Source organism: Martes martes (genome assembly GCF_963455335.1).
Source record: "Martes martes genome assembly, chromosome: 10".
Lineage (NCBI taxonomy): Eukaryota > Metazoa > Chordata > Mammalia > Carnivora > Mustelidae > Martes > Martes martes.
In genome coordinates, this window is record NC_137898.1 from 92610860 (window position 1) to 92637102 (window position 26243).

At 49.8% G+C, this 26243-nt stretch overlaps 1 protein-coding gene across 1 annotated transcript in view; it reads right to left on the bottom strand.

Annotated features, from left to right (window-relative positions):
• The window catches only part of FLI1 (Fli-1 proto-oncogene, ETS transcription factor), a 114586-nt gene extending 100958 nt beyond the window's left edge, over positions 1-13628 (bottom strand). The window contains exon 1 of the mRNA XM_080816692.1: positions 13259-13628. Within this exon, the coding sequence (XP_080672818.1) occupies positions 13259-13276 (18 nt within the window). The 5' untranslated portion in view covers positions 13277-13628. The remainder of the gene's footprint in view (positions 1-13258) is intronic.
• Positions 13629-26243: the final 12615 nt, after the last annotated feature.

Below are 26243 nucleotides of genomic sequence, written 5' to 3' on the forward strand. Positions count from 1 at the left end.
ATCCACTCCAAAGTGATGGGAAGAATTGGTTAATTCTGATAAGCTCCAAACCCAGTCCCATTGCCTGATCCTGGCTCGTCTATAAGACTTTCTGGGGCGAACTCTAAGAAGGCAGTGAGGATGACCATGGTACTGCTTTACCACACTACAGACCCAGTAGGGATACGGAGATCCAACGATCTCCAGAAGGAAAGGCTCAGAGCAGCACAGGTGTGGATGTGGAAGCCTTCGCAGAGGCACCCTGGAAAAGTCTCCACATGCCACCTTTCCTGAAATGCCATTGCCAGAGAAGTAGTCTGCTCTTTCTCCTTCCCCTTTCTAGAAAAAGTGCAGAAAATACAGGTGCCCCTCAAGTTCTTGACCTCTGGGGAAGTCCTATGTTGCACCAAAGACCCTATTTGAGAAAGGTTACTTGTGCCCTTTGGCCCAATATGCTCTTACTGAGAAGTCCAAGGTCTGTACAAGGCTCTCTACAGACGGGATTATCAAGGGTGGGGTTGCTGTCTGAGATAAGCCATGGATCTGTGTTCTAGGATTCCTCACCGGTCACGGACCTGGTACAGAGCTCGTGGCAGAGTCCAGTGCCAGGAAAAGAGAGCCCTCCTGCTCACACATGGGGGTGCAGTGCCTCCCTTCCCTTTGGCATTGCCAAAGCAGATGATGTGAGGCTTAGCACCCCAGTCATGCCCCAAACCACCCTCACACCCTCTCCTCATGCCATCTAGTTTCCAAAGTCACTTTTCCTCTTTGAAATACCCTTGCAATGTCTTTTCATCCAGAGAGGCTTACATTGAGGACCGTGGTGGGTGATATCAGTGTGAATTACAACGGTGGATTAACCCTCTCCTCTCAGAAATATCTTGCTTGCCTCAGGAGGTAATTTCAGTTTCAATATGATTTCCATTTCAAATCAGTGATCTTTGTTTAAAAAAAAAAAAAGAGCGAAAGAAAGGTCACTAGTAACATTTGGGTGGCTGCATGATTGCTTAGCTATCTAGCTGGTGTCTATGGAAAATGGCATCTTCAGTTCCCCAGGAGTATTATACAGTTTTAAGGAAATAAGAAAGCATGAATTCATGAAGTCTTGATAACTTTGCTCCTGGAAACACCCTTATTGCAAATGTGTTGCTTGGGCCCAGAAATACCTGAGTTCTGCTCTGAGTAGCTTTTGCCTGGTTCTCATCTTCAGATGCATCCCAACCTGAAACCTGAAATCTCTCCTGTGCACTGGCCTGTTATCTTCTAAGAGTACCGGGGCATACTATCATTTGACAACTTGTGATATTTGCCCTCGGTCATATGACAGGGCTACAGAGAACTTCCTTAGCCGGGTCCCTATTTCTCCGGATTATGCCTAAAGGTTTTTCAGAAATAATGAGCAGGCCAAGTGATAAGGGGTGATATGGCATCCTCCAGGCAAGAGAGGAAAGCAACGCCTTCATCCCAATTTCTGGAATTTCTTCTTCAACTGACGTCAATGACCCTTTGGATAGACTTCAAAGCTTCTTATAGGCAGGTTTCTGGAGCTAGAACTTTGAGCATTGCTGGAATAAGATCTCTAAACAAGAGGGTTTTTTTGCTGGCCTGTGGGGCTGAGTTAGGGTAACAAAAGAGTAAACCCTCAATACAGAGGCGTTCCAGGTAACTCTCGAAAGCATGCCTGTGTGTGTGGGGCTGGGGGGTGCTCGTGGGGTGTTAGTGAGGAGAATGGGCTCAATTTCCCCCTTCAAATGAAATCAAACTATCACTAGGATGAGTTCAAGGGGCTCGTTGACCCCCGATAATTGCATGTGGGGCCCATCGTGATAGTGTGCGGCACGTTGTGGAAAACTGCAAAGGCAGACCCTCGGCCCCTATGCCCTGAGAGTGAACATTTTTAAAATAATAGCTTCTTCGGTGCTAAATTATGTTTGGTCCCAAGTATCCTTGGAGCTCTGGTTTTCTTTGTTCTGCCAAAGGAAAAAGGAAATAAATCAGGAAGCTGGGCCAGTCCACAGGAAGTCTCACTCAGGCTGATAAAGGCACCGATGTGAGCTCGCCGTGGAAGCAGTTATAAGTCAATCAGCCTTGAAATAACAAGAAAGACTATTCAGGAGAAACTGGAGTTCCACTTAGCCTTTCTCGGTGGTTTCCTTTTAACCCTGCAAAACATTCCCTTCTTTGTGTTTTGTGTAAGCCCCCAATCTGGGTCGGTGTGTTTTTTAAGCGTGTGTAGTATATGTGTGGTGTGTGTGTGTGTGTGTGTGTGTGTGTGCATGAGAACAAGAGAGGAAAGGGGGAGGTGGTAAAGGAGGAAGCCATAGAATGTGCCATTCTCTATGAAGCTGTAACAGTCTGTCTTTTTTTCATTTCGTTAGCCCACGAAGATAAAACAAAACCTGTTGGTTTCATGCTCACTTGCCTGCTGTCCTCATATTACACCTGTTGGCGAAGTCAGGCAGGGACTCTTCCCTGGGGAAAACACAGGGCTCAGGCCTTCTAGAGCAAAGGGTGGTAAAGAATTGAGATACACCACGAATCTGACCCGTGCAGGCTAAGGATGGGGTCATGTAGACTAAGGGACATGACAAATAACAACAAAACCTCCATGGTAGATGGTTCGACTAGGAGCCTAAACTTCATGGATGTATGTGTCAACGGGCAACGTATCACTGTGGCTACGCTCTATGAGCTTCGTAAGCAAATGGGATTAGGTTCAAATCATTGCTTTTCCACTTTCTGCCTTCATGACCTTGGGTAAGTGACTCCACCTTTCCAGAACGGAAGTGATACATACATCACAGGGTTGGTACAAGGATCAAAGGCGGGCATGTCTATAAAGGTGAACACAGATATTGGCACATAGTAAGCGCTAGAGAAATGGCTTTTTTTCCTTCTGATGACTCTGATGGCTCCTCCTTCCTCCTCATGCTATCCCTCCTCAGATGGAAGGTGACTGAGTCTCTTGCTCTTAAGTAAGAAGTAGGGAAAGACAGGCCATAGCTAGAGCCATTGGGGTTCATGTAAAATAGTGGGTGATACAGTTTCAAGCTGAATTGGGGCCTTTTTGGGGTTGACTGTGTTTTTACCCCTAGCATAGCATCACTTCCTGTTTTAAGAAGAAGAAAAAAAGCATTCCAGAAAACTCATTAAGAGGCTCAAAATTCTTCTTGGACATCAAATAAGTCCTCAAAATATCGTTTTTTTAAGAGTTAAGTGTAAATGAATCAAAACCAGACGAATTCAATTTCCCTTCAATTAAACAGGATTTTTTTAAAAGTTCAGGGGAAAGGCACTTGGGGCCAAATGTGTTTTGGGTTTTAAATGAGACCAAATTTTGAAAAAGAGTGTAAGACCCCATAGCAGAATCAGGCCCTATTCTTAGTTTGTATTAATGTAAAGGGATTAGCACAGCTCCAGTGTCACTTGGTAATAAAAACAACCAGCTCACAGAAAGTCACAAAGCACCTCCTAAGAGCTCCAGGCTTCAACTGGCCTCAAAGATCATTCTAGAATTTAGCCCCAAGATTGGGGGGAAGAGCCACATGGGCCCAGACAGAATTTCTATGAAAGGCTCAGTCATCCATGCCCCCCGAATAAGAAACGGTTTTAAAGACTGCCAGTGATCAGAGTTTTATGAGCATGGAAGCTGAAAGGAAAATTTGAAATTATACCTTCACTGTATGCACCAGAAAACATTTAGCATGAGAAATTTTTCATGAATTCTCAAAGGCTGAAGTGACTTCCCTAAGACCCCATCACTCATTTATGTCAGAGCTGGGCCTGGAATTCAGGTCTCTGGATCCTAGGCTGGACTGTTTTTACTTACTTACTTACTACAGAGTAGGACCCAAAAGTCTCTGAGATCAGCACATTTGGGTTAGAATACTGATGTCCAGCCCATTTTTTACAAATCTATTTCTGAAGTCCCTCTCTCTTTTTTTTTTAATTTATAAAAGTAATATACACTACTGACTAAAAAAAATCAAACACTACCTAAGTTTATAGTGTGAAAAAATAAAAGTTGCCCAGAGGCAACCACTGTTAATAGCTTCTTGTATATTCTTCTAGAAATTGTCTATGCATAAACACGCATATGTGTGCATTTTCAATTTTTTTTCTTTTTTTTACAAAAACGAGACCACACATTTTGTAACTTGCTTTTTTCCATGTGACATTATGCCCCGGGGAACTGTCTAAATCAGTGTATATAGACAATTGATTTTATTCCACAGAATAGTTGCATGGTATTTTCATATAAGCATCATCCATAACATATTTAACAAGTCCTCTGTTGATGGAAGTTTAGATTCTTTCCAATTTTTGCCATTACAATGGTACAATAACCATCATGTGCACACATCTTTCATATCCAACTGAACATGTCTGTGAGCTAAATTTTTAGAAATTGGACTTGTTACTGAATTTCTGTAAATATTTAATATCTCAATCGTTGTTTCTGATCGATGTTTCCCATTGATGTGTCCTCCAGAATGACTGTCCCAAGCTAGACTCCCACCCACAAGGTAAGACAGTGACATTTCTGTTTACGCTAACATGAGGCAATTTTAAGCTGTTTTAATCTTTGTTATACTGCACTCATAGATGATAGATGTTGGAATTTCATGATTTTCATTTGAATATCATTAGGCACATGCTTGCAATTCTTTTCACAGGTCTAATGGCCATTTGTATTTCTTTGTCTAGCATTGTCTGTCATAGCATTTTTGCCCACCTTCCTCCTAAATGGTCTACCTTTTTCTTACTGTAAGAAATCTGGTATCCTAGGACTTTTGTTTTTTGTTTTATTCCCTAGAAATATTCTTCCTCAGGTTCTCATTTATCTTTGCACTTGATCTATGGTGCTTTTCCTCTGTGTTAAAATATATGCAGAGGACCTACAGCTAAGAAAGGGAGAATAGGAAGTCCTTTCCTTGGCTGAAGCCCTGGTTTTCCAAAAATGTCCGTACAACAGACTAGTATCACCAAAAGTGAAGGGGTGATGGAAATTATAAGTCAGATGTTATCCTTGGGAAAATGTTCCTTACACTTCTTTATGGTAAAAAGCCACAAATAAAGATTTGCCCAATGAGTATTGCTGCTTTTGGAATCTCCAATAGTCAGACCTTAAAATCCAAAAGCAGAGAAAGCCCTATTCTCTACAGGTTTAGAAGAAATATTATAGCCAACTTGTTCTTATTCACTTATGTGGAGTACTGTTGAGAACTGTGTCTGGCTGTGTCATTCAGTTTAGGGTTGAATGAATAAATAAATGAGCATGAATTAAGTAATGAATGCCTAAAGGCATAAAAATTTAGATTCAACCCTATGAATTTACACAGATGGTAACAGCATTAACTTAAAGACAATTTGAAAACGGAGTGATTTTATAATAATAACTGTTACCACATTTCTGCTATATGAACAATAGTGCAAAATTGTTCATGCTTGGACTCCTTCACACCTAAAACCAATGAATCCCCATATATCCAGACCCACCAACTCTGCTGGAATGTTAGATTCCAGGAGACATTTGAAACCTACACGGGTTAGAGCTCCATGGCACGCATAATTCTGGCCTCCTGCATGTGTGCACTGCGATGAGACAGGGGTCTTTCATTACCTTGGACACATAGCACTGTCTGAGTAAATGGGCCCTGCTCGAAGTAAATGCGAAAACATTTCAGTTTTCAAATCTACATTCTCTAGGAGGTAACTTGAAAAATTTCCATACTCTGGGATTTTGATCATGAACTAAATGGCAGGTACCCTGTTTCCCAAAGATGGGAACTAATGTTAAATATGTTGGCATTTTGGTTCATTTTTGTAAGTATAAGCAACTCAAAAGCTGCCCTGAACTGGTACTGAATGATCTGGAAATGAATCTGAACACTTAATCTCTGATCCTGTTTGGAATGGCGGTGATAACCGAGTTTCTGGTGTGCTTGGTGAAATTTCACCATGCGGTGATGGGCACAATCAAACCACAAAAGTCCGTCAGACCTGTTTGGCTTTCTATCCAAGTTAGATTGGAGTCTCAGGGAAACAACGTTTCCTTTTGTCTCTTCTCAACTACTATCTGCTGACTCATTGTCAAAGGGAACCCCAGGATAGCCTGCCTAATTGAAAAAAGGGCTTGTGGGGCACCTGGGTGGCTCAGTGGGTTAAGCCTCTGCTTTCAGCTCAGGTCATGATCCCAGCGTCCTGGGATCGAGCCCTGCATTGGGCTGTCTGCTCAGCGGGGAGCCTGCTTCACACCCCGCCCCCCGCCTGCCTCTCTGCCTACTTGTGATCTCTCTCTCTCTGTGCTCTGTGTCAAATAAATAAATAAGATCTTCAAAAAAAAAAAAAAAAAAAAGAGGGCTTGTGGTGTAATCTCTAGAACACTGAGGCAGAGGACACATTTAAATGAGTTAAAGGAAAAATCACATTTTTATGAGCTCTGGTGAAGTAGAGTTTCTCCTCCTTTTCCTGATTCCTTACTTAATAAATAGGCATCTTTAAAGACAGTTGAGAACATGGTCTGGTTCCCTGAGCATATCACTGGCTCTCAAATCCTGTCGATTATTCACTTCTTGGGGCCTCTTGTGTCCACCTGTGGACAAGTGATGGAGCCACTCCCTCTCCATTTCCTAAGGAACTGGATGTGGACAGGAAGGGTTCCATGCCTAAGAGATTTATACATCTGTGTTGGTCATACCTCTCTTCACGATTTTTTGATTCCTCCTTTCTAGACCTAAATTCTGTTACGGTATTGAAGGTCCTCCAGAATGCAATTCCAGCCAATCTTTTCCCTCCTACCGTTTCCCTCATATGCATCCCCCCCCACCCCCTCACCAAAGTATTCTGATTTCTGAGAAAGCCCCCGAACCATATCTTCTTGGGCAGGTTCTGCCCATCCTTCATAGCCAAGGTCCAGGTCCACGTATGCCAAGAGGCTGTGTGTATAGAAAAAGCAAATATTCTAGAATCAGAAACCCTGGGCTCGAAACCCAATTCTGCCATCGATCAGCTGTCATCTTAGATAACTTACCTAACCTCCCTGAACTTTAACTTCTCCCATCCAAAATGGAGACGGATAGTGTTATCTCCCACTGAACTGTTGTGAGGATTAATGATGAAGGTTTACGCAAAAGAGCTTTGTAAATAGAAAGGACCATATGAATAACTACTGGGGTTAAGGTCTTTCTGGTTCTCTCCAGTTGAAATTGCTCCTTCCTTCTTTGAGGCTAGCGTAACCCTTGTTGCATTTGTCTGCGCACACACCCGGCTTATCCTCCTGATGTCTCCAGAAAGCAGCCTCTTTGCCACTGGCATTCTATGTACCTTGACCCCATTCCCTTACCCTGCATTACAGTCATGCAAAAGATCTTACTGATTTGCATGGTTTGCTGTCTTGTGTTAATATGGCTGGCATCAGTTTATGATACCAATGAGGCTAAGGTTATAGATCCCCATAAAGCCAGCCGGCTTCCCATACCAAAAGGATTATTCCCTAGACAGCCTAATCCTGTTAGACTTCCATGATATTAGCGCCAAGGGGGACCATATGGGGGTAGCAAAACCCCACCCATTGCCTCTGGGAAACATCTCAAGGCTATAGGCCACTGATGCTGGGTGTAAGAGGTCAGTAGGAGAGTGAGAGTGACATCACTTAGTAGTACCATCCCATCGATGAACTGATACGTGGGTGGGATGAGCACTGTAGATGTAAATTAGATTAAAGCAACAGAAAATGAAGCAGAGTACAATCTTCTGCAAGGAAAACACACCTGCACAGATCTGAGATTACCAGAAAAGCTGTTATTCTGGTTGATGATTTTGTGAGGTTGTGTGTGTGTGTGTGTGTGTGTGTACATAGTGACCAATGTCCTGTAGCCTTCTCAGTTTGTCACAAAACAACAAGCCAAAGATAGAAAGACTTTTCCAATGACAGGCCAAAAAAAGAAAGTCATGTTATTCAAAACAAAACAAAACAAAACAAAACAAAAACATTGTTCTAGACCCATATAATGTAGCTAATTGTCTAAAATGAATGAAAATAGTAGATTTTCAATTCTCACTCTAGATAGTCAGTCCCTAATCCGAAAACCCGTCTATCAAGCTTCAGATAGAATAAGACCTTTTCTCAGAGAAGACTAGGATGGCCTGAGTCTTGACTTACAATTCGAGGATATTTTTTAAAGTTTGAGGTAGGATAAACTTGAGGATATTTTTTGAAGTTTGAGGTAGGATAAAGGCCTCAGTGCATTAGAAATCCTGTCTGGTGATTCATCATCATGAAGTTTTCCCCAAATTTTACTTTTATTTTTAGTTTTTTGCTGGGGCAACTCAGTACTAGCATTAGACTAATGTTACATTTCTAGAAAACAGACTGGGTTTAAATCAATCACTTTTTAAAACTGATTGCCAAGTTAACCAGTTAACCCCAAATATGAGCAGACATTGAAATCTGAAATCTTACTTAATGCAGTTGTTATTTAAGACCTAGTTACTACACAGTCTGAAAGATGGGTCTATAAGTTATACTGTAATGCATCTGAATATATTTTGCTTAAATCATCAAATATTCAATTACTAAAGGAATTGAAATAGGAATTCAGCCCACCTGCCCCTGGTCGGTAGAGGGACCTATTGGTTATTTGAGCAAAATTTATTTCTTTGTTGCCTCCTGGTAATGGAGACTTTGTTTGTCTATAGGGAAAGAAGGATTTATTTTGGAAAACAGCTATGTAAAAATCCTATCTGAGAATCTGGAATTATTTTTAAAGTATGGACATAATTCAGGATGGCAGTTATAAATTTTTCATTAATAGCAGATATGTCTTTAGCTCAAAGTGCCAAATTCCTCATGGTTTTTCTTTTTAAGTCTTCTCTCTCTGTCTGTCTCTGCCTCTCTCTCACACACACGATCTCCAGGATTCTGTAACTCATGGTATTATAATGAAAGCAAATGAAATCTTTGCAAAGTGGGGGAAAGAACACTAGCCTGAGGGTTAGGATCCCTGAATTCTCCTCTTGACTCCGTCAGTGGTTAGCTATGTGATCTTAGGTAGTGCATTAAACAGCTCTTGGTCTCAGTTTCCCCACCCACAGAACAAGCATATTGAGCTCAATAATCTCAAAAGTTCTCAAGTTGCAAACCTACAAATCTGACTTTGAATGGCAGGAGAAGTGGAAGGAAGATTTTTGTGGAAATTATTCGCCAAGGTAATAGGATTCATCATTTGGTAACTACCTGAAGGAAGCAATTCTATGTGGTCACAGGGACAGAGAAACTGACATAGTGCTATCCTGCCTGGCATTCTCATGACTCCAAGAAGGTTAAAAGGTGGTGTTGGGTGTGTGTGTGGCACAATTCACTCTTCAAAGTCAAAGCAGCACCTTTTTTTGAGGACAACATAGAGTCTTTGTTCCCAGGGTTCCTCACTCTGCTGCTTTCTACTCAGATACCATCCCGAAGTTTCCAGGCTGGAAAGCATTGTCTTGTCAGCCATAACCTACCCTCCTGGCCCCCTCTGCCACACATACACTCTCTGCGGGCTTACAGAAGCCAGTGGGGACCTCCCCCTACGTTTCCCATTTTGTTCTCCCATCCTTTAAGGGATTGTATGGTGCTGCCATTTCCCAAGGCAAACGATGAAGACTGACAGGTTCTCTGCTCCATTGTGACTTTATCTGAAGCATCCTCCCCTGGTATCCTGACTGATATGGCCACATCATCTTCTACCCCCTAACCTGCCTCTTTGTTCTTCAGAAGGTGGATCAACCCTAGACACAAAATTATTTATTTAGATGTCTGCCCCTACTATGAGATATACATTCTAGCAGGGTTTTGATAACCTCTTTTATTCTCAACACAGAAAGCAGAGACTTGGAACATAATAGACACATAAGTATTGGTTTAATTAATAAAATATGTATGATGGGACACCCAGACCTGTGATCTGATGCTCTGACCAACTGATCCTCGAAAGCCCTTAACCCCAAGGAGAAATTCAACAAACGGGCATTCCACTAAGGTACCAGACTTTATTTAATCCTCACTGTGGCTTCTGGCAAGGGAGTGCTTTGGCCCCACTTTACAGACGAGAAAACTGACATTCAAAGACCTGAAGGTCCCTGCTATATGGTATACAGCAACTGAGTAGCAGCTGAGAATGAACTCAGATTTTCTGACTTCAAGTCCACCCTGCCTTTCCCTGTTTCATTCACCACGTCTGCATCTTCTCTGATTGTCTCTCCATCTTTAATGGTACCATGTGCATTGAATCAACCTTTCATAGACGGAGGAACTAGATTCAGTGGAAGACTGCCTAGAATGAAGATGCAGGTTTTGAAACCGGGTCATCTTCTGAGCAGCAACCAGTATCACGTGATTTTCAACACTGATAATATCACTGTGGGGGCAGGGGTGGGGTAGGTGTTGTTTAATATCGCAGGTTAACTTGTCTGTGGCCAAAGAAGAGCAGAATGGCTCCTGCAAATTTTGGTATTCCCAACGTGATGCTCAAAGCCTTCCCAGGAGACCTTCTTGGGGAGGAGGTGGGAGCACGACACAGAAGGACTTACGACAAGGGCGGCAAAATTAAGATTTTGAAATCACATGGAGTTCTGCAAATTATGCACAAAATAAAAAGCTTCCTCAAAGCAATCAGACTTCCCTGGCCTAAATATCTCCTTAGTGTGGAGACTCATAGGTATTCTGAAATATTGACGTGCCTTATATCTGAGGAAGAAATATGCAGGTGCATAAAAATCACGTTCCAGAATTACTCAAAGATGATTTGTCAAGGTCACTCAAACTGGGAACACACATTCTAGATCTCTGTCTACAGACCTCCATCTGTACAGGACTGAATTTCATGGACATGCAGGTCCATGTCCTTATAAGAATGTATGAACATGATATTTTAGGAACCAAGTATTGGAAAGATATACTGTAGAGGGACTTTACTTCCCCTGTTTCATTTGTACAAAGATTTTGAAGTTCAAACAGGTTCAGTGGATCATACATTCTCATGTGAGAGGCTAGAAATCCACTGACCTCCCCTTGTCCACCGTCCCCTCCAAACACAGTGTTTGAACCCCGTAGGAATGGGGTTTAGGAACCTCAAGATCCAAAGGTCACACAGGAACCAGAAACCGTGGCTTTTGCACAATTTAAATACTGAAGCGTACATTAACAGCCCCATCCTTGAGCATTCTGGGGACCGAAGTCCCGCCCCAGGACTTGAGAAGCCACGGCTCTGTGGGTGTGTCTGCAGAACCAGGTCACCTGGAGGAGGGACAAGGGTGCTCCCGAGGAGGGGCTTGAGGGACTCACAGGCTCCCACCACCCACAGGAGAAAGAAGACCTTCCCCTCCGTCCTTAGCATGAAGGATCAGGGCCCTCGTCTCAGCCTGGTTTCCCTGCCTGCCATGCCGATCCTTGTGTGTGTCTCTAAAGAGGTTAGCACATCCTGGGTACACAGACCACAGCTTCCTCCATTTGCTCAGGGCCGTAGAGGTCTAAGCATCATGGAGATATTGCTTCACTTCTCCTTAGGGTGTCCACATCAAGACCCTGGAGCCATCTTGCCACCCTTCCGGATCAGAGGGAGAGCTTCTGGGTAAGTAGTAAGTGTCCTAATGTGAGAGAGTTTTCTAGAGTGGAGCATCCTTTTACCAAAACAGAGACACACAGACATTTGCAGGCGCACACCAGCATGAAGAGAAACAGGTGCTAGTGACCAGTGGCCACCTCCACACTCGCCATAGAACACTCTTCACCCCCGCACACTTTAAACTGGATGAACCCGGTCTCACACAGGCTTCCCCCTGAACTCAGTACAATCACTTATCTCATCTCCAGATTTTCAAGTTCCTTCTGTTGGTGCCTTTTACCTAAGTCAGCATGTTTCAAACTTTCAGAAAAAAAAAAAAAAAAAAAAAAAAAAAAACCTTAGAAAATAAAAACCACTACTCCACCCAAATGATAAAAATCTCTTAAATTCTCCAAGCACAACATCTTCATCTCCTCTGAACTCAGCCCCGAGCAGGGAGTTGATTCCTTTGGGTTCTGGGGAATGGCCGGTTCTGCCAGTCCCCACCTCACCAGCCTAATAGTTTTTCCAGACTGACTCCTGCTTGGGGTTGCGGGACAGCCTGGAAGCAGACTCCTGGTCCCATTCATTCCTCTGGGTCCTCTAAGGTCAGTCACTTTAGGGGGTGTCCCTCCTCTCAGCTCCCGGGCCCACTTCCCCCTTCCAGAAGGGGTAGGCAATCAACACTCCTGAAGTCTGACACAAACCCCAGACCCTCATCCATCCCTCCGGGCTGCATTTTGCAACTTAGAGGCAGGCTCGAGGTGTGGGGTGAGGGTGGGGAGGGGGGTGGATTTGCCAGCGCGGTCGCAGGGGCCGTCGGCTTAGAGCCGGCAACCGCAGGAGAAGCGGCTCTGCAGGGCGCGGGACCCTCTTTGGGAAGACGGTGGAGCCCTTGCCCTGGAGCCAGCGCACGGCTGGGCGAGGAGAGCCAGAGCCGCGGCCAAGGCGCGGGGCAGCGGCGCCGACCCAGGCTGCAGAGGGATCCTCTGCCGGCGGAGCGCAGAGGCCGGCCCGGCAGTCTCGGGGAGCCGGCAGCCCTCGAGGGCCAGAGAGCTCCGCAACACAAGCACCAAGAGGAAGGGAAACCAGCCCGCGCTGACATGTAAACAGGGACTTCCATCTGGAGGAGTCCGCTCGCACAGACCCCCAAGCACACTCACTTGCACCCCGATCCGCCTGTAACCCATCCACTTGCCCGCCCCAAGGCCCTCCAGGCGGGGGACCCTAGCTGGTGGCGGTGGCAGCTCCCGCCCCCGTCGCCTTCGGCCTCGGGTAAGAGGAAGCCGGACGCCAGGCGAGTGCCCAGCGCCGGGGCCAAGGCGCCCAGCTTGCCCTGTGGGAGTGGTGGACCCGGAGGTCTCCAGCCCCAGGCTTGGATCCGCGCCCGAGGTCCTTAGGTTTCATGCGGACCCCCGCCCGCAGCCCGGCCCGCAGCGCGTAGGGGGCAGCCGGACGAGGCTCTGGGACAGGGTGTGCTGGGGGAGATCGCTGTCTGTGGTGAGCCCGGAGGGTCGCCCCCGCGAGTGAGACTTGCCACCCGAGCGCGGGAGGAGAAGGCGCGAAGCCGGGGCACGGAAGGAAGGGAGAGTAGCCACGTCTTCCGGGACCCCGGCGCCCCGCGCCAAGCCTGCCCGCTGCCTCGCCGCCCCGGCCGGCCCCGCCGCTCCCGCGCCCACTGCCCCATCGCTTACCTTAATAGTCCCGTCCATTTGGCCAAGTCTGCAGCCGAGCCCCCCAATATTCCACACATTGACCCGGTTGCAGCCTGACCTCGCAGCCCCTTCGGATTAGCCCGGCGCGGCCTCCCTGGCGCCCTGGGCCCTCCCTGCGTGCCCCCCACGAGCGCCCTGCCCTCGCTCCCCTGTGCACGTTTGTTGTTGTAGCGGAGCGAAAAAGAGACAGTTAACCGGATGAAACTTTTTTTCAGCTAATTTTGGGAAGTGACTTCACTTTGCGAATCGAGGAGGAAGTCCTATCTCTCTCTCTCTCTCCCTCTCTCTCTCTCTCTGTCTCGCGCTCTCCTCTCCTCTCCCCTCTGCTCTCCCTTGCCTTCCCTCCCCCCACACCCCCTCTTCCTCCCCTCTGCTGGTCCTGCTTTTCGCATCACACACACTATATAAATATACCCGGAGATGCCCAGATACATTCATGCGCAGCGCACACAGGATACTTGCTCCTGGGAGATAAGAGCGAGCCGGGAACAATGCCGGGGTCCACGCCCGGCGCCCGCGCCCTGATTCCCGCAGTCTGCACCCCCACCCCCAACACCTTCCCCCAAAGTCCAAAACCAAAAGTCTTTGGCCTCCTTCCTTTTCCCGGGCCGTTGGCCGAAGGTGGCCCTCCTGACTCATTCACTTTCCGTTTCTTCCCACAGATACGTTCATTAATGCTTTTTCCAGCCGGAGTTAAACTTATTGGGGGCTGGCGGGGTGGGGGAGTTTACTCGGGCTGGGGATAACCTGGAGCCTACTGCCCGGGGAGATCCGGACGCAGACCGAAGCAAACCAACCATTAAAAAATGCATCCAATGGGAATTTTTCCACTCGGGCCCTCGGCCGCCGAGTCGCCGCAGACTCGGAGCGGTTCACCGGTCGACGCGGACTCCGGGCGGTTTCGGAAGGACCGTCGGGGGCGCGGAGTAGGCTCCCAGCGCATTGTTAGCAAAAGGGCGCCCTCGGGGCAGCGCGCCTCGGCCCTTCGCTCCCGGAGAGTTCCCGGCGCCCGCCGAGGGCGGGAGCGGCGGCACCCAAGGCCACCTATCCGCGCCTTCTAGGGTCAAACCCCTCGCACTTTACCTGGACTCGATGGCCCAAGTCCCGGCGCTCGGCCAGAGCCGCCTATGCAGTGCTACTCCGAGCCCCGGAGAAACCTACACTACCGCGGACATTCCTTCTACGCTGGTCAGCAGGTCTCCAGAGCGCAGCAAGCAAGATCGCCGCACAGACTCAGACTTCCCCCTCCGGTGAGCCCCTGGGGTCAGTGCTCAGGACCATCGTCCGCACCCAGCCGGGAGGCCAGCCGGCCCTCGGCCCGCCTTGTCGGTCCCCGCCACCCGGAGACCTCCCCGGTCCCCCTGCATTGCCGCCGAACGCTCCAGTTGGGGCAGCCTCAGGAGTCCAGACGCAGCGAGGGGAACCCCCACCCCACCCCCGAGCGCTCTCGGCTTGACTCCCTTCTCCCCAACCTCCAAAACAGGTTACCTTGTCCACGCTCTCCAGACCACGCTTTGGACTTTTTCACTTTTATTTAAGAGTCCACCCGGGGAAGGAGGAAAAAAAAAAAAAAAATCCAGAGGAGATCCGAGTCAATTGGAAAGAAAAAAAATTCAAAAGGGTGTCCACAGCGGCGAAAAAGGTGACTTATTAATTCTTTATTTCTTCTGGACCAATTGAGCCAGAAAGCTAGCTTGCCTTCCTCCCTCCCTCCCCCCACCCCCTCTCGAAATTAGTCTCATCAATTCAGCTCCAATTTTGGGTTCGAATACAGACGCGGGTCTGAACGTGACCAGACCTGGAGTGGCGGGTGCAGCCTGCCAGCAATTGAGACTCGGTGTGCTTATGGGGGAGTGGGATGGGGGTGGGGTGGGGGGGTGGGATGGGGGCCGGACCGACCCTCCCCACCTCCTGTCTGCTTCTCAATCCAGGGGTCTGCTCCGGGGCTCCCCAGAGACCGCCACATCTGGTTACCGCTAGCGGGGTCAGTCCCCCCCCCCCTTTGCCTGGGGCCACCAGTTCTGGAGTTCAATTAAAAGAAATCAGACTTAACCCTTTCCTCCCCTCAGCCGGCAGCCTGCCCTTTCACTCTTCCCTTCAGCTTTTCCACATGCTTTCCAGAGAGGAAAGAGGTTAAAGGGAAAGGAAGAATGAATTACATCCTTTCAAACCCCAAATTGTTTCCTTTTCAGCCCAGACTCTGCCGACCTTCAAACGACAACAGGGCTTTCAGGAGGGTGCGGGGAGACCGCTTCCCACCCAGACCTGGCCAGAAACCCGGCACCACCAGCTACATTGCCCCTTTTTCAGGCAGAAGGGATTCCAACTCTACCACCCGGAGGCCCCCTTCCTGGTCCTGGGCAAACACTGAGGTTGTTAATGGCCACCCCACACCAGCCAGCCGCTCCCCCCTTCCTTCCAGACTCCTCCTAGTGCTGGAGAAGTCACCTCCATGGCAAAAATGTTGGCTAGGTTTCTCTTCCCACCTCCTATGAGGGGTGGCCAAGAGCATATATTCTTATCTACACTGCACTGATCAGGACAGTCACCCCCACACCCCTGGCACCGCCAACTCTTTTTAGCAGGAGCTGCCTTTCACATCAGGGAGTTGGTCAATATGAAACTACATTAAAATGAGGACTTGCCCCCCTGTTTTATTATTATTTTTTAAAGATTTTATTTATTTGACACAGAGAGAGATCACAAGTAGGCAGAGAGGCAGGCAGAGAGGGAGGAGGAAGCAGGCTCCCTGCTGAGCAGAGAGTCCAAGAGGGAATTGATCCCAGGACTCTGAGATTATGACCTGAGCTCAAGGCAGAGGCTTAACCCACTGAGCCACCCAGGTGCCCCTGCCCTCCTGTTTTAGCTGTGGAACTCAATAGCACTTTGTTTCTCCTGGGAGAACCAAAGCTATGGCAATTTCATAATTTGGAAGATGGAGGGGGGAGAGGATGACATTGGCATAACTGTCACCCCTTTGTGACTCATGGACTGGCACTGATGCCATGCCTTTTGCTATTTACCAGCTCCTCCGTGAGGAGCTCCTGTCCATTCACGAGGTCCTCCAACCAGCAAAAAGAAACCCCCCAGCTGGGAACAACAGCTCTCTGAGGGATTTGAGGCTCCCTCTACCCCATATTGACATGCTGGTGGGCAAGTTCGCCCCACTTATATAACTCTGGGTTTGAGGCTCAACTCCTGCTGCTGCTTCTATTTTAAATCCCAAAGGGGGAAAAAGCCCTAACCAAACACAACAGTAAACAAGTCTGCCCTGTTTCATGTGGTTAACACCAGACATCTGGAAAGATGGTTTGATCCTGGCAGCTCGCATTGTTTTCACGAGCAGCCAAAGAGAATATTTTGAATGTTTGCATTGAGACAAATTGATAGAGAGCCTGTGGTAAGGCCCGCTGCAAATGAAAAGTGTCTTTGAGTTGGGGAACCCCTCCCCATCTCCCCTCTCGCCCTCCCCTTTCTCTTTCCCCTCTCTCCCTCTCCCTTCCTCTAGCTTAGCAAGGAACTGGTTACCCCAGCCCACACACTTGCACACACCCTCTTTCCTGGCTCACCAGAGACTGCCCTGCCTGCCTTTCCCAGACTGGGCAGGGCTGGTGCCCAGGAGCCAGTGCCGGCTACCATGAGCGCCCACCAGCTTTCAAGTCAGGGAGCACTCACAGCCAAGGTAGCCGGGCCAGCATGGAAAACGAAAGCTACCAACTGGGGGACCCATGACAACTCATGACACCGTTCTAAGCCTAGGGTCACATAGAGAAAGCATGCACATGGAGGGTGAATATTTAGGAAAACATTTGGATTTTGAACATTTTCGCTGGAACTCTGGTCGGACGACTTGCCTCGCACCGTCCGCACTTGACAGTATTTTCAAAGATGCGGAAGTCCTGCTTCCCCCCGGGAGGGAAGCGGCTGGGTGAAATGTGTCTTGGCTCGCTCAATGTCAGCCCTTTTGACCCGGTCAAGACTTTCCAGACGCGACTTCCTGGGCTTCTTCGGTCCCAGCCCAGGTTGGAGGCGGGAGGACGCGACAATCGGTGCCGGGTCCCCGGGGTGCCTCCGGACCCGGGGACTGCCCCGTCACTTGAAACCCCGAAAGATGCCAGGCCTGGCAGAGTGTCTCCGGCGGATCCTCCCCCCTCCGTCCCGCCGTCCCTCCGTCCTCCGTCCTCCCCCGCCCCTCGGGTCCAGAGCGGCCTCGGCTGGTATTCGAGCTGGCAAGGGCGGGGAGGGCGGGGAGGCGGGGACGCGGGGGAGGGACCGACGAGCGAGCGCCAAAACTCCAGACTGCACAACTGCAGCTTCAAGTGTCTGGCCCCTCGCTCCAGGCCATAATTAATTTGAGATTTATTTTTATTGGAGAACTCGAGTCTCGTCTGACCTTAGCCAAACAAGGCAGCTCGAGCCGCCCCTGGATGCGCTTGAATGCCGGGGAATATTTCTGCAGGAAGGCTCTGCAGGCGCGCCTGCTTTGAATTTGTTTCTCAGACTTCATCTACTCACAGATTGAAGGAAGATTTAGAGCCTCTGCTCGCCCTGCCCGCTCCCCACGCTCGTTCTTGCTTTAGCGCCAAGCGGGTTCAAAACGCTACGTGGGAGGCCGCTGCGGTGGGAGGGCCGGGGGCCGGCGGGCTCGGCTGGGGGAGGGTCTCTGCGCCCCAAGCCCGAGGCGCTCCGGGCCGGGTCCCCAGACCACGCGGCGTCGACGAGGAAATCCCGAGGGAGTCCCAGGCCGACCAGAGAGCGCAAGCTGACAAGAGGTGGAGACCAGCCAGGTGCCGGGACTCTCACCCAGTGGCGGCGCCTAGACGGGGGCCTGGGGTGGGGGGGCACGGGAGCATTTCAGCCTCTCCGATCTCTGTCCGCCCTGCCTCCCAGCCGCCTCAAATGGCATTTATTCTAAGTACAGACCTGTGTCCTTGAAACGCTGCTGCAGGACCTGCCGGCCAGATGCTGCCCCTGGGGCGTGTGGGTCGCTGTGAACATTCTGGGGCTAGAAGCCTCCTTTGGTCTTGTTTGGGGGGGCGGGGTGTCTCCTCCAGAATGCAGCTTGGGCTGAACCTGCAGGCTAGGTGGTGAGGGAGCGGGAGCAAGGAGTCCGGAAGACTCGCAAAGAGGAGACAGTGGAGGACCCAGCCAGTCTCCGCGGGGTTGTCGAGGGGCTTTCCGGGTTGTGCTCCCCGCGCTGGGACTGACAAGGGATTTGCACCCTGCAGGGGTAAGATGACTCCCCATATCTACAAATGGAACATCCAGGTGGAAGGTCACACAGTGGGACCTAGGGTTTGAATTCTGGCTCTGCACGTACCAGCTCTGTGACCTTGAACAAGTTCCTTAACCTCTCTGTGCCTCAGTGTCTTCCATCTGTACATAGGTGTTGTGATAGGACCTAACCCTCAAAGGGCTTTCCTAAACTTGAAAAGAGTGTCTGGAACTTGCCTGATAGCACAATTTTGCCCTTATTTGTATCTTGGCCCCACCTCTTACAAGCTCTGTTATCTTAACCTCTCAATACCTCAGTTTCTCATCTGCAAAATGGATTACCTCCTAGAGTTGTTATTAACATTAAATGAGTTAGTACAAATACAATGTTTAGAAAAGGGCCTAGCAAAGGCAAGGGCTACCATGATGTTACTACCATTATTCACCTACTGCAATGTCTTTGTCCTAAAGAGTCACCCCTTCCCTCTCTCCCTTTTCCTCTCTCCTTCCAGCCCTCGGCGCTCTCCTGCGGAATCTCCCTGAGGGCTCTGTGAGTTCTCAGAACCCAGATCGCTGCCTGGTGGAGTGGGCACCCTTGGCTGCTGCAGCCCGGCTAGGCTCCAGGCTCCCGGCCTGGGCGCCGGGGCCGTGCGGTGTTTGTCAACAACCTCGGAGGTTCCTGACACAGAATGGCAGGGGTTTGGCAGCGGGGGACTGTTTGTGCCCCTCTGGCAAATGGTCGATGTAGAGAGCCAGAGGAACAGACCCAAGATTGTCCCTGCTACGCAGACCTTGCGCCGCCATCAATGCACCCCTTTGTGCAACAATACAAACTTTGTGGCTGCTGAAAAATCCATTTTTCCCCCTTGAAAAGAGCTCCTGCGGCGAGCGGCTCCTTTGGCTGCCCACAGCTCCTAGACTGCCGCCTCTCTCCCTGCTCCCCACTCTGGACAGCTCTGCTCTCCTGGGCCGGTTTGCTTTCTCTCTTACTCTCCGCTTGGGTCAGTCTCCCGGGCTCCTGCTTGCCCCTCTTGGGGCCGTCATCCCGAGGTTGTGGGGTGTGTGCAGACAGCGGTTGGGGAGGTGGTGGTGGGCTGTTGGTGGGAGAGAGACTCCCCACGCCGGGGCCACTTGCAGCCTTTGGGGCAGAGCTGAAGTGGGAACGCCCTTAGCTTCGAGTACTGGGAGTGGCGGTGTGGAAGGGTCACAGCCCGCCTAACCTCTCCGGGAAAACTGGTCGCCACGAACCCCGGCGCGCTTTAGTCTCCCTGTGTACGCCCCGCCACCTCCCGGGAGCCCCCCGTCCAGCCATCCATTATATGGATTGTAGACATATCGATTCACTTATTTTTCATTCATTCATTACAGATTAAACACCTCTTACCCGCGCCAAGGCTCCAGGACCTGGCCCCTCAAAGTGACTGTAAAACTCCTTTAGACCTCAGGAGGGAGCCGGAATGGGGGGGGGGGGTGATACTACCCAGTCTCAACAAATTTCCCTGTAGAGGAATGGTAGGAGGGCCGAATGCAAAAGTGGCGCTTCCAGAGAGCCGCACCCCAACGAGGTGGTCAAGTGCCTGCTGTCCCACAGGTCCGCGGCATTCGCGGATGCAGCAGGGAGCTCCGCGCTGGCACGCAGGTGGGGGTGGGGACCCCCTCAGGGGCGGAGTTTCACGGAGAAGGGGGCGGGGCCGGGACCTGAGAGGTGGGTTTGCAGAACCCCGGCGGGCTTTTCCTCCTCGGAACTAGGGAAGGCTCAGCCAGCCCCAGCTCCCGGCTGCTCCCGGAAGGAGGGAGGTCGCGCCTGAATCCCTACCCCGGGCACCCTCGGCCCCGCCCCACTGGCGGATTTTCATTTAAACGTGTAACCCAGATGTCCTTCCCTCGGTTTGTTTACATTCTTGGGAACTGTTGGGAGTGCAAAAAACGTTCTATATGCTGTCAAATGCTGCACTTTGGAGGGGCGGGTGGGGCCAAGGAAAGGTGTGCTTGAGGACCGATGGGGTGTCGAACCAGTGGAGAAGCGCGTCGCCTTCACATACCCTCGCACACATGCCCAGAGACTCACATGCACACTCCCAAGTACAGGCAGACTCTTAACTTGAAACCTGTGCGCCCGCGGCACGAGCGCAAGACCCACAGGGATCGGACACTGGCTCTCAGATCAGAGACTGGAGTCTCGGCTTCCCTGCCCAGCCTTCACCAGGCTCACCCACTTCCAGTCTCCCAAACAGTACCTGCCCGAGAGACTGCCTCCTCAACCAAGGATTCCCCAGTCTCCAGATCCACCCTCCGACCCAAGAAAGGGGATGGAGGGACCACAGGCCTGGGTGGCAGAGGGGCGGGGGTTATTACCTGTTTAAAGACGCTGTCATGTCTTACCTTGACGTAAGACGATGTGTCGGGGACCGTCTGAAACATCCTGGCTTGTTAAGGAAGGGTGGGGAAGGCCCAAGAACCAGCCTGGGTAGGAGAAACCTCAGTCACCCAACAGTACAACACGGGTGAGAGGGTAGGGGGTCGGGGTGGGGTTAGGTGATGAAGGAGGGACACAAAGGGAGAGGACTCCAGAGTTGGGGTGCTTGGATCCGCCTGGGATCCGCCTGGGCCAGCAAGGGAGGATCAGAACTGTTAGGTACTGGGCACCCGCCCTGCGCCTCTGCCTCCAGACCTGAAGGTTGAGAGCCAGCTGACGCCATTGTGTCTCTTTCCCACAGCTGTGTAACCCTCCCCTACCCACAATCAGAGACACCCATTTCCCCCCCAGGGCCTGGGTAGTTTCACACCTGCAGACACCAGGGGATGGGGGACCATCTGAGCCAGAAGACAGAATGCTGCCTGGATAAAGGTAGGTCTCCCCTCGGATGCAGCCCAACGACCCAGGGACCAGATATTTACAGAGCTGCCAAGCTCGGACGCTCCAGGCACAGATTTCCTGCCTGGCTCCCCTAAAACCCCAGGACTCTGCCAGAGTCCAGGTGCCCCCCTCTTCCCTGCTGCTGGACCGCTTGGGGAGGAAGACTGGCAGAAGCTTCTGGAGGTCTGGGGAGGCCCTTCCCCCCAGCCCCTGCTTCTTAAAGAAAACAGTTTTTACGGCAGAGACAAAGACAATGAATGACGCAGCCTTATTTCTAGTGGCAGAAGAGCTGGTGTCTGAAGTCTGAGTAATTGGGCTGGCCGGTGCAGAAACCACCCTAGAATGCCAGGTGCCTCTGCGTGAGTCTCCCCCTGTCTTGCCAAGTCTGTGGCTGTCTCTCTTCCCTCTTCCCTTCCTTCTCTTAAACCATCTTTAACGTGGCAGCGTGCGGCTTCTCTGGCAGCCAATGTGTTTCTGATAAAGCACTTTTCTCCTCACTAACAAATTCCAGCTTTTCGGCTCCTGAAGCCACAATACACATACGCGAGTTTAGGGACCAGGTATGTTCCTTTGGGCTCCTAGATTCCCACTCCCTGCCTCTATCCCAGGGTCCTTGTGGAGTTTGTCCCCCATTTCCTCTGAAAGTTGGAGTGGAATTTGCAGGAAAAAAAAAAAGTGAGGGGGGAGCAGGGGAAGAGAGAAAAGAAAGTGCCAGAGAGAGAGAGAGAGAGAGAGTCCCAGAAAGCCTCCCATTCCTGGCGGAGAAAGGGGCGCCACCAATCTCCTGCATTCCCCAGGGATCTCACACAGGGGAATGCTCACCTTAGATACCCTTTCCTCTTCGGCCAGCAGGAGCAGAACTCCAGCAACTCCAGGATGTTCGAGTTCTGGGGGCTAGTTCTCTGCGCCTAGAGCCCCCGATCCTTGGTGCCCTATTAAACCTGCTGGCTGCCCGGAGTCAAAATGTGCCTTTCTCTGCAGCGCCTTCACACAGCCAGCCTCAGTCCCAGTATGAGCTGGGGGGGTGGGGTGCATAAAAGCCACTCGGTCTGTGCACCCTGCAGCTCTCCTCCCTGCTGTCTCTCTTCATCCCACTCCCCCTTCCTCTCTCTTTTCCCGTCTTTTAATTTGATTTCCGTTTTCTTATCAATATTTCAACTGCTGTCTGATGAATTGTTCTAATAGACAGCCACCCGTCTGTCCCTCACTGCTTTTCCAGAAACCTCACGGTAGTGCTAGGAAATGTCAAGGAACACTGGGAACCATACACATACTACAGATATAAAGCCAAGGGGAGACACGGAGACCCAGGCCTGCTTTTATGTGATTAGCTTTAAATGATTGCTGTGCAAATAATTTTTTCTCAGACTTAAGCAATATGAGGGAAGTCCTCTTGGCTTTTTCAAGCCCTTAAGTTCAGTTTACTTACAGGTGACTCTTCCCCTCAGGTGGACCTCCCCGGAACACATCCTTTTCCGACCCATGATTTCTAGGCAGCGTCTATAGAGCAAGGAGATTTGCAAATGTCCAAAGCAACCGTATTATGGAGTTTCAATTTTAAATTACGTATAACAACACCCTTGCTCAGGAGTCTGTCCTGGAGTTTGTGGTTTTTTTGTTTTTGTTTTTGTTTTTTTAAATTTTGGAATCTGGCTCGCTTCTTCATTTCAAGACCAGGTCAGGGGCTCAGGTTTCTGAGTTCTTGTCCACATTCGCTGTTTTAGTTGCCCAGTCCAGGGCCATTCTCCACAAAACAGCTGGGCCTTGCCATGCCAATGCGTTGCCTGTGTGCTCCCTCCCAGGCTGGTGGTTTCCACACCCTTCCATGACTTTGCTTCTCCTGAGCCTCCAGTAACCAGGAGCTTTGCACCAGGCCTCTGTCCAGAGCCCTTGGCAAGGACCAGAGCAGCTGAACTCGGGTGTGTGTTGTTGGGGGGGGGCGCGAAGCCAAGGGGGCACTGTGTGACAGGTAAGGGTAGAGTGTGTCATTTGTAAGAAGAAAACCATAGCTTTTGTTCCCTCTGAGAATTAGCCTCAGTTTCTCAAGCCTTTCCCTCCTCGTTCTTTCTTGGGTACCCAGACCCTGCTGGCTGCTTTGGTTCTGGACACTGAGAAAATTAACTTGGTACCTGCTCCCTCTCCACCTCCCCACTCCCCACCCCTCAGCCGGCTCTGGAAATTTCTGACCAAAAGCAATTGCTAGGATTCCATTTCTGGAGAAAGCACACTTATCACCCAGATCTCCCCACGTGGGGGGTATGAAGACTGGCGGCAGGGTTATTCATTATTTCCTTCTCAACAATATCCCGATTTTTCTCTCCGTCCCTCCCCCAAAGCTCAACATATTGAAACATTTTGCTGCTTAATAAGAGCAGCCGGGAGAGCTCTGGGGTGAAAGGCCAGCCCGGGACCGTGACTGGGGCTGCCCGGGCTCGGGGCTGACGGCCAGGCTGCCCCCGCCCCGCACATTCCTGACCATTGCTTAGGAAAACAAGAGAGGCTTGGGGAGGGGAGGGGCCTGAAGTACAAGGGCCTGTGCCCCCATAGTTTTGTTCCTGGGATTTGGTGGAGAGGTTGGTGGTCTCCCAACACATCCCACACCAGTGTCCTGCTTTTTAAGGAGAGGTTCTTTGCAGCACAGCTGGAGATTTGAAATTGCTTTCTTTTCAACATCCCTCCCCACCTCCCACCCCGTCACCATCTCCTTCCTTTTCTTGAAAGGGACTTCGGAAAGAGACCGCTTGAGTACCTGCTTCAGATTTTAAACTCTTCTTTATGTTCCAGAGTTGTTATCACACCCTTATTCCTGGACCTCTCCATCCAAGGTTGGCCTCCCTTCCTTAGACTGGAAGCTCCCTGAAGGCAGGTGTTGCTTTCTTTTCCTTCCCAGCTGGATACCCTGGGGCCACATTGAAATTGACAAGCATGGAAGTGGGGCAATTTCTTAACTCTGTCTCTTCTTTCTGAACAATAGGGAAAATGAAACAAACAAAGCCAAACCGTCACATTGTTACTAAGTGAAAACTGATAGGCTAGGCGCATTTCACCTGAGTACAGTCATTCATTTTCTGCTTTGCAGGGTGGGAGAAAGTCAGGGCTCCTGGGTGGTGGACTTTGTTTTTACATAAATGGTTTAACCAGGGATCAAGAGATTCTCCGTCTCTGACAGAGGTGTCCTCTGCTAGTTCTGTATCAAACCCTTCGGTGTTTTTGTGTGTGTGTGTGTGTGTGTGTGTGTGTTGTGCACACCCACGCATGGATGGCCTCCTATTTCCTCCTCTTCATGTAATTTTAAGAGCTAGAATGGGCATTCACGCTGAGGATCATGCAAATAAGGAAAATCTTGGTGGTCCTGGAAAAACAGATGAGCTGAGAAGGAAATGGACTTGATCTGGACTCCCTTTCAGCTAGGGTTTCGGAGCAGGACCTGTTTGCACACGTGAGGGAGTGTGGGGAGGCTTGTGGAGGCCCACCCAGGGAGTGCTGGCAGCCCTAACCACCCTGTCTGGGAGCAGGGGTGGGGTGGGATTAGGACCCAGGATATCTCATCCTCCAGAAGGATCCGGCCAACTCCCTTTGTCACCTGGAGCCTTCAATTTGCCAGAAGAAAATTGTTGAAATTGGTAACAGCTGCCATAAGGTAGAGCCTAAGAAAGGAGAGAATGAAGGGAAAGGGGCAGGAAGACTCATTAAAGCCAGCTTATCCCTCTAACTGCTTCCAAAGGGAAAGGGGCGGCACTCTCTTGCTCCCTGGTTATTGCCTCCTTGCCAGGCCATACCAGGCTGCCTCCTTGAGCCATTGATTTGCAACCCAGAGCCTGGTCATTAGCAAGTGACTCTGATGTTGACTTTAGGAGCTTGGGAGATTGGAATCCAAAAAACACCTCCAGTAGGGGAGAAGGGTTGGTTATCTTGGGAGGGGGGTGCCACCTTGGGTTCTATGATTCTTAGCAAGTCCATGAGGACTTAGTATCCCTATTTGGCTAATGAGAGAGTTGCAACTAGACCATCATGAGAGGCCTTCCAATAATTCTGTGAGATTATTTGACCTAGGAAAGCATGTGAATCAAAGGCAAATTAATGTTCTAGGGTTAGAAACTTTGGGTTCCAGTTTTAGTTCTGCCCCTAATGAATAGTGTTATGAACTGAATTGTGTCCCTCTGAAATCCATGTATTAAAGCCCTCACCACTAGTAATTCAGAATGTGAATGCATTTGGAGATAGCCTTTACAGAGATAAATAAGGTAAAATGGGTGGGCCTCAATCCCAAAGGACTGGGGTCCTTATAAGAATAGGAGATTAGTACACAGTGCTAAGCCAAGGAGAGAGGCCTCAGGAGAGGGCAAACCTACTGGGAACTTGATCTTGGATTTCTAATCTCTAGAACAGTGAAAAAACAAATTTCTGTTGTTTAAGCCACTAATACTTTGGTATTTATTATGGCAGCCCTAGCAAACTAATGCAAGTGGGGAATACTTTGCCATGATTTGGTTTCCTCAAGCAAGTAAAAGAATTGACAATGTTGACAGACTTTACTCAACTCTTCTGGAACCCTCTGGAAGAGCTGCCATCCTCAGTGTTTTTGGTCCTGTGTAGCCTTGTGTATAAAGCAGTATTCTGATCTGTGTGGTTCTTTCCACCCCAAATAAAGACTTCAACGACACTGAGTTTCAGTGTCCTCTACATTTTCTATTCCCTTTGCTTTTAATGATGGGAAGGAAGGAAGTTGCTTCCTGCTCTCCCATCAAGCAATTTCAGGTTTTAAAGGGTAGCCAACAAGATGTCATGCTCCTTATCTCTCATTATTTGTGTCCTCTTGTAGCCCTTGAAGGCTGCAAACCTACACTGAGCTCCTGGAAATTACAAGGAGAGAGAAGAAGTGGGAAATCTGCT